We start from the raw sequence: 8,792 nt of genomic DNA, 5'->3' as shown, positions 1-8,792 counted from the left end.
GTCACGTACACTCATCATGATGGATTTCCATTTTGTTTCTGTAAAAGTCACGACTCTTTCGTAATTACATTACACCATTTTTTAAAGTCATGTTTAATGAGAAATTAACACCCTTCCTGACACATGTATGAACTTCCCACTCTCTCAGCCTTCCAACTCATCATATTTTTATAATAAACATTTTAAAGAATTAATAGAATAATCCAGTAGGTGTCTGTAACCACATGACAGAACATGGAGAGATGATATTCCTTCTTTTATCTGATTATTAACATTTAGAGAAGGAAGTTGTACTTCATGAAAAAAAGGAAAAAGCTGGTAAACATCTCCAATATCATCCTTTTGTCCAAACCATGTTTTTGGTCATATTAGATTATTTGTACTAATAGTATTGGGACACCTGCATTTTCAAGCCAAATGTGATTCTTTCTCGAACTGTAATCACAAAGTTGGAGGCAAAACATTTTATTGAATGTCCTTGGATGAAGTAGCATGGAATTTTCCCTTCACATGAACTAACCTGAACTAACCCAAACCATTTCCAGCAGGACAATGACCATGTGCACAAAGCCAGCTGCATGAAGATGTGCTTTACATGGGTTGGAGTGGAAGATCTCCTGCTATAGAGCTCTGACCTCAACCCTACTGGACACCACCATATATTTGAGTAAAGTAGAGACAAAAATTTGACTCCTAGAACATTTATTCAGTAAAACATTATAAAGTCGAATCTCGATGTAACAAAAGCATAAACTATTTTTTTCCGCATCCTGATTTGAACCCCCTCACCCCCAAAAAATCCAATTATATAATTTGCGATAAATTGATAGAAACTCATAATAATAACACTGGTATTAATGTTATTATAGTAAATTATTAATGCTATATTACAAATCATTGCTGTAAATAAGTGCACAATCCACAGAAGAGTTAATAAAGAGTTAATAAAGAGTTAATAAAGCTCCATAAAAACAATTCCCTATCAGTGTTTTGGTCTTTGGTGCGAGACTCTGGGAAAATCAGCCAAACATATTATTTGAACTGCGGTACAGTGTTGATTTTACTGTACATTAGACTGAAAGCATAAACATAAACCTGTAAAAGAATTTACACTAATCATAGTTCAGAATTCAGCAGTGCTGCAGTCGAGTTCGAGGTGAACACACACACACACACACACACACACACACACACACACACACACACACACACACACACACACTGTTTTCTGTATTTCTGTGATATAAATTTATTTTCTCTGTTAAACTGCAGATCTTTTGATAAAACTTCACTGTTTGCAGTGAAAGTGGGTGATGATTTCACTTCCTCATCACTTCACACTGCTGAGGGTTCAGTTTCACTGAGGTAAAAACATCTAAGAAGTTGGTTCATTATTGTGTTTAGTGAAATGTGTTCTCGGTTTGGTGTGTGTTAAAACTGCTACTGCTGGTCCCCTCAGCAAGGCCCTTAACCCTCAACTGTTTAGGGGTATAGATGAGACCAAGCCACATGGGATAAAGTCCTCTGCTGAATTCTGTAAATGTATTTGAAGAAAATGATCCACAGCAGGGTGGTGTGATGCAGGAGATGTGGACTTCATCTTATTCATGAAGATAATAATTTCCCATAACTGCAAATCCACAAGTGTTTTATACCAGAACAATTTACTACTGAATATCTGTTAGATTTTTATCCTGCCCAAACAAAACTTTATTCTTTAAAGTGGTTTTCCATACGATCTACGATGCTCGTGGTGTTTTTCTGATCAGGGAAGAATCACACAGCACACAGCATGGAGCAATGTTCTTCTTCAGTTTATTGCAGGCAACAGACAGGTAAATACACACATTGGAAAGAAAACCTGACCTAAAGCTGTTTTCTGTTTGGATAAGAGGATATACTAGCTGTAGATGTGTGAGACCAGATAAAGACCCCCTGTATACCGTACATACTAATGTAGTAAATATTCTATATACACTAAACAGACAAAGAAATGTGTGTGAAACCGTGTGAGAATCTTCTTAACACTAACAATATCCCATCATACATTTACTCATTTATGATACTTTTATTATTTATATTATAATTTATTTATAACACATTTAACACAGTGGAAGGTTAAGACGGGGTGGATGGTGCTGATGTACTGATTTTCTTCACCACCAGATCACCACGTGACAAATGTACGTGACAGCAGTGGTATAAAAAGGCGAGTTTCTGAAATAGGAGAGCAAGAGACCATCAGATCTCCTCTGGCAGTCGTCTCACATCTTCTACTGAACTTTACTCACAAAGTTCCTGCAGCCTGTGGTGAGAAACTCTCTCTCTCTCTCTCTCTCTCTCTCTCTCTCTCTCTCTCTCTCTCTCTCTCTCTCTTTCTTTTTTCTTATTCTATTTTATGTCTTAAACCTGTAATAAATAGCAGCTGAGAGCAGTATAATGATATAAAAGTCATCACACCTAGCCGTGAATTATCACCTTATACCATGGTCACTTCCCAGGTTTGACAAGTTACAACAAAACTGAATAAATGGATCAAAATGACGCTTAATTTTCTTTGTTTATTTTATGAGATTTTGTAAAGAGAACGAGAGAGAGAGAGAGAGAGAGAGAGAGAGAGAGAGAGAGAGAGAAAGAAAGAGAGAGAGAGAGAGAGAGAGAGAGAGAGAGAGAGAGAGAGAGCTGTATTCTGGATATAACCGTGTTCGTGACGAATAAAAAAAAAAAGTAATGTGCAGTACAATGGATTAAATACACACGTGTGAACTTTGAACAAATGTTTTTACCATAAACACTCGAACGCAGTAGTCGAATGAGTCGGGATCGCTAACGTCATAAATCAGACACACAACATCACAGCAGAGATCAGACTCAGACAGGAAGTCCAGATCTGAGCAGATTTCATGCAGCTACAGAGAGAAAGACAGAAAAACTGTCTACATTCACATCGTACACTAAACACGTCTCAGCGTAGAAATAATAATAATAACAATAATAATAATAATAACAATAATAATAATAATAATAATATGTGAAGAGTAAAAGCAGAATCTCACCAGCAGGTATTTCTCCTGACCATAAACATGTACCGCGTTAATTGCGTAGTGCGATTTGTGTTCATCTCTGATTGTCTTCTGATGCTGACACACACACACACACACACACACACACAATATTTGTTTATACGTATATTATATACTATTATAAATAAAGAAATAAATGAATAAAATGAATTATCTATAATACTATTATAAAAATAAATAAATAATAATGGATGTGATTGCTGCACTGATACAACTAGGAGTGTGTCTGTATGTGCATACGATGTCTGTGTGTGTGTGTGTGTGTGTGTGTGTGTGTGTGTGTGTGTGTTTTATCGTTATATTTCTCACTCCAATTAATTCGTCAAATTCATTCAATCAGCAGTTTTAGAAGTTTCCAGAATAAATGGCATGAGTGTAAATGGTCCTATTGGTGATCTCACATAAGTAACACGTAATAGCAGTCTGAATATGTATTAAATTATTCCCAATTGTCTCGGATGCGCTGCAACAAAGAGTTTTTACAGTGAAAGTAGACGTGTTGTGTTCATTAAATTTTTTTTTTCCTTAATAATAATATTTATTCTTATTGTATGAGATTTCTGTCTGTGATGCAGCGCTCTGTTCTACTTTATCTTTAACATTGATGATTTGAAGGTGGATTGATTCAGATTGGACACCACAGAAAGCCTAGGCGTGAAATGCACTGCCCCCTACTGGTAACACATGGTCTTCTAAAAGTTAATAGAGCTGTTTTTGCTCTGATCTGCATTGTCAGTTGTGAGGGCTTCTATAGAGAGGTGTGTGCCTTTATAAGGCTTTATGTCTGTCAGGGTGCGAGTGAAAACAGAAGGCGGAAGCCGGAGTACAGCTCGCTCGAGTTTTAATACAAGCGTGAGGGGAGAGAGACACACGATCACACACACACACAGAGACGCGCACACGCGCGCGCACACACACATACAAGCACAAGCACACGGCGGTCCTTATGTTGAAAGAGTCCGAGGTGCGCTAGCTGACCCGAGATGCGTGGGGAGGTGAAGCGCGGCCGGTACGGGATTGTGGAGTCCGGACAGAACGGAACGGAAGACATAGACATAAGCACAAAACAAACAACCCATACAACCAGTACGTAGCGTCCAACACATACAATAACGAACGGGGATAGGGAGTGAAAGAGGAGCTTATATAGAAGCGGGGTGGAGTGATGATGAACCCCAGGTGAGCGTGATTAAACCTGGGGCTTCAGAGAGAGTGGAGGCATGAGTGATGATGAGCTCCAGGTGTGCCTCGTTAAACCTGGAGCTCTATGGAGAGTGGAGGCATAGAGAGCCACCAAAGGGGGCGTGGCAGGTGGATCCCTGACAATGTCCAATTAATAAACTTTTCCACAGGTAGATTCCACAGGTAGTGTTGTTGCAAAGGGTCTGAATACTTGTGTAAATGTACAGACATTTCTAGAATTCTGTTTTCACTTTGTCACGATGGGGAACTGAGTGTAGATCAATGAGGAAAAAAAATCAATTGAACGATTGTAGTTTCAGGCTGCAACATAATATTTAAAAAGTGAAGGGGGTCTGAATGCTTTCTGATACACTTGTAATTGTAATGTTCTTAAGAATGGGTGTCCACCAAATGCCATGAATTTAAATAAGGTGTGGAATTTGCTTATAGCTGAATGATAATATAATTTAACACAATTATCTAAAAAATTCAAGTTCAGATCTCTGAGCTGCCATACATCACTGATCTGAATCTGATCTGCCTCAATCAGACTCACACACATCTCTCCACTTCATGCACTGTCTTATCAAACGTTTAACCATCTAAATGATTTTAAGCACTTTAGAACTACTTTATCAAGTAAGACATAATTTCAAAGTACTTCACTACTTTCTCAGTCTCTTCCACCAGACGAATAATTGACATTTTCACAGCAGAGGAAACACAGTCAGTGTTACTAGAAAATTATTTGACTCGTCCATGTAAAACTACTTCTTGTCACCGCAGGAAAAGACGTCCAACTACAATATCCAGAACACAACACTGTTACAAGCATGCAGTATTTAAGGACTCGTTCCTCAGTGTTTCACTAGAAGTATACGCTCTGTGTATAATAATCTCTGTGATTAACTTATTAAGAGCAGGTTCCTCCTTTTACTTTTTAATGGTTTTCTGTTTTCTTGTCTCCAGGTAGATTTCAGCTCTCCATCGCTTCACAAGAACCTCACTCGCTTTTTAATCACTTCAGTCACACCACTCACTTACTACTCATTCCTTACTCACCCCTCACACCATCATCTCACACTTCTCACACACTCCTTTTACACCCGTCACTCACTCCTCTCTCACTCTTTACACACTAATCACACACTTCTCCACTGTGAGTCATGATGAAGCTCCTTGCTCTGGTGCTCCTGCTCTCCTCTTTCTCCTCACTGACCCTGATGGAGGTTGTGAAATCTTTTGAAAACTGTTCTTCATTCTTCGTCAAAAACCCAAAAGATCAAAATGCCATCATCGTCCCCACTGTCTTCACTGATGCTCGGTATAAGAAGATTTGTCAGCGCTGGAAAAACAATTACAGGTTTGCCACTGTGTATGACACTGTGAGGAGGATCCCTGTTTACTCGGCCTACACCTTCTCAAAGCAAGTGGAAACGACACGCAATGATAATTGGAAAATTGAACCTCAGGTCAGTTTGTGTTTTTAAACATTTTTGGGTATTAACTGAATGTCAGACAGGAACAAAATGAACACAGAGAAGTGAGTAAATATGAAATAAATAATAATAAGTGGTGTAAAATAATTAATTACAAATAGTCTCATTACTTTTTTTTCAAATCAAGTAGTTTAAAAACAGTGTACAGTGAAACCCCGCAACCTATAGTACGAGCAAACGGATATACGCACAAAACTTTACCCTGTTTCACAAGCAAATTTTAAAGGCACGAGGAAACCCACGCTGCCGGTTCCCCGTGTTTGTGTGTGTGTGTGTGTGTGTGTGTGTGTGTGTGTGTGTGTGTGTGTGTGTGTGCGTGCGTGTGTGGGTGTTAGTGTGTGTGCGCGCACGCGCCAGAGACGTGCTGCGTGGGTCACTAAGCAGACCGACACAAAAAAAAACAAATAAAAGTGGCTCCTGTATTCATACGCTCTCCCACAGTAACTTTTTTTAGTTTAATATTTTTATTTCACTAGAAATCTTGAAAAATGTCTCCCAAGAAAATCAGTGATGGTGCTGTGAAAACGAAAGTAAATAGAATTACATGGAAACTGAGGAGGTTATGAGCGTTTTGTGCGTCTCACACTCGCAATCAACCACTACCACACGAGTAAGTGTTAAATTATGTTTATATTACGGTCATTTGCTGTGTATTTGTTTGTTAAAAATAGGCTACAAATACTTTTAAGTGCAGAAATAAGCGATCGAATGAGATCTCGTAACGGATTAAATCACTTTTACATTCATTCCTATGGGGAAAATCAGTTCGAACGTACGAGCAAATGGACACAAGAGCAATTTTCAAGAACGAATTAAGCTCGTACAACGGGGTTCCACTGTACTTTTACTGGAATACATATTTAGTGCTGTATCAGTACTTTTGCTGTGCTACTTTCCCTCAACCTGCTGTTGCTACTTTATCCACCTGTTTACTGCAGTGCTGTATGGTATTAAAAGCTCAAAAACAACATGTGCTGTTCATGGTTGCACTTATAACTAGACAAAGTTACATTTGTGGCTTAAAGAACAGAACTATACATATATATATATATATGAGTGTGCAGGACATTCCTGTCTTTTCTCAACTGACTACATTCTCTACCTTTATAAAAGAAATTATAGTTTTTCTTACTATTTATTTTCTTTACTGAGGAAAATCCTGAGAAGAGAATGACACGGCAGGGTGGAATGTAGAATAACATTCACAGCATAATGCTCACTACTCTAGAAAACATTTAAAAGAGCTACTTTTTACTTGTATTTTGAGTATTTAGGAAAGAGACTTGTACTCCTTTAACACTAAATTATTTGTTTTGTTATAATACTTTATGTTGAGTATGATTTCTCAGTACTACTTTTACCACTGAGGGCATGTAATGAATCAGTCTTTTGTGTGAAGTAATTGTAATATAGATTACAGTAGTTAAGTCTAAATTTAATTTTACATCAATAAGATGAACTGTGTGTTTCATGTAATTTACTACTTTTCATTTCTCTTTCAAAACAGCTTGAAGAAATCGAAGAATATAAAAATAAAACAGAGATGATTCCACCAGATCAGAACAAAATAGAAAAAATTCAAAACCAGGCAGTGAACTCTGATTACACAAACATTGGTTATACTCGAGGTCACGTGTTTCCAAAAAAGTACGCTGCAAATCAGGATCAAGCAGATTCCACCTTCACTTTAACCAATATAGCACCACAAACAAAAAACAGCAACACAGAGTGGGACAAAAAGGTGGAGAAGCCCATGGTTGGAGTAATAGAGCGCATTTGCAGTCTGAACAAAGATCAACCAGCATATATTGTGACCGGGGTTGTTCCAGGGAAGGAATGGAAATTTATAAGAAGAGGAGTTAAAATAATTAAACATGGAATCAGTGTTCCCAGTCACTTCTGGAGCGCTTTCTGCTGCACCGATAGAAATAATAAAAAGAAACTGGTATTTAGGGCCTACCTCGCTAAACTCGATAATTTTACACTCGAAACACTCGACATTGCCGCCCTGAATAAACAACTCACTAAACTGTATAAAATTACATTTTCTGTGTTTCCAGGATTAAAATTTGAGAATACAGAGCCTCTATTCTAACCTGAATTTCTCTATAGAATTCACAATCAGTGTGTTGTGGGTGGGGCTTTTACAAGAGAGACGTGATACCCATACAAATAAACAAAAAGTCATTCAAAATAAAAAACACATTCCCACTCATTTTTGCAGCGATTTCTGTTTCATCCATAAAACCAATAATAATCTGATCAGTAAGAAAACTTTAATGTCATGAAGCCCCATATTGATGTTCTGAATGACCAGTTATCTGCTTTGTATCATCAGAATTTCAGTGTTTTTCCAGGATTACCAGTGGAAACAAACTGAAATTCTGTGTTTTAAATTGAAAAATTGCATAAAAAACAGCTTCATTCCTTTAGCGCAACAACAAACATATAAAAATGCTCCATTATAATACATCTTATTCTTTTCATTGTACTGAATCTGTGTTTATTTACAGCTGTTTTCTCGCTGTACAGGAAGTAAACCTTTAATTTCTTATAGTGGAATTGAACAGTCTGGTCACATGGTGATGGTGAGCAAAAAAACAAACAAATGTGAAGTGTTGAGAAAATTTACTGAGTGAATATAAAGTGAGATACGACGTGGAAAACATCAGATGGAAAACATCTCCGTCTCCATATTTACATTCACCTTGATTTCATCTAAATAGCTAAAAATAATAGATTTGTTTTAAAGCACTCACTTCAGCACTCTTAAGATCGTCATGTTACACTGTGTGATTTTTCTTTTCTCTCCTCAGTGTAAAACGAGGTCCAGTCAGTGTTTTTCCCGTTAGAAAGGTTTAAAAGCAGCATAAAAACACTTTAATGATCTTCATTTGTCCTTTAAATCTTCCTGTACATTTGTGCAAAAAAAAAATGCTTTGTGTTTGGTGTGTTTTATCCTGCTGTGCAAATATTATATTCAGAGCAAATGCATATATTTCTGTTTATCATCCTGCAGATCTTTAAT

At 37.4% G+C, this 8,792-nt stretch overlaps 1 protein-coding gene across 2 annotated transcripts; it reads left to right on the top strand.

The window, feature by feature from the left end:
- Positions 1 to 2,192: 2,192 nt before the first annotated feature.
- Positions 2,193 to 8,792, top strand: LOC124389222 (endonuclease domain-containing 1 protein-like). 2 transcript variants are annotated; one of them, XM_046854560.1, is made up of 3 exons: positions 2,193 to 2,310; positions 5,235 to 5,737; positions 7,272 to 8,792. In XM_046854560.1, the coding sequence occupies exons 2-3, from the start codon at positions 5,432 to 5,434 to the stop codon at positions 7,857 to 7,859; spliced, it is 894 nt and encodes a 297-aa protein (XP_046710516.1). In that variant the 5' UTR covers positions 2,193 to 2,310; positions 5,235 to 5,431; the 3' UTR covers positions 7,860 to 8,792. The 2 variants fall into 2 exon arrangements, with proteins under 2 accessions (XP_046710516.1, XP_046710522.1); XM_046854566.1 differs by having other exon boundaries at positions 2,223 to 2,310; positions 5,239 to 5,737.

Source organism: Silurus meridionalis, chromosome 1 (genome assembly GCF_014805685.1).
Source record: "Silurus meridionalis isolate SWU-2019-XX chromosome 1, ASM1480568v1, whole genome shotgun sequence".
NCBI classification, from domain to species: domain Eukaryota; kingdom Metazoa; phylum Chordata; class Actinopteri; order Siluriformes; family Siluridae; genus Silurus; species Silurus meridionalis.
The sequence above is the reverse complement of the archived record's forward strand: the minus strand, read 5'-3'. Positions and strand labels throughout refer to the sequence as shown.

Coding starts and splice junctions, on each gene's coding strand:
- LOC124389222 (XM_046854560.1), top strand. CDS start 5,432: ATGATGAAGCTCCTTGCTCTGGTGCTCCTGCTCTCCTCTTTCTCCTCA. Junction 5,738..7,271: donor ATTGGAAAATTGAACCTCAG/GTCAGTTTGTGT, acceptor CTTTCAAAACAG/CTTGAAGAAATCGAAGAATA.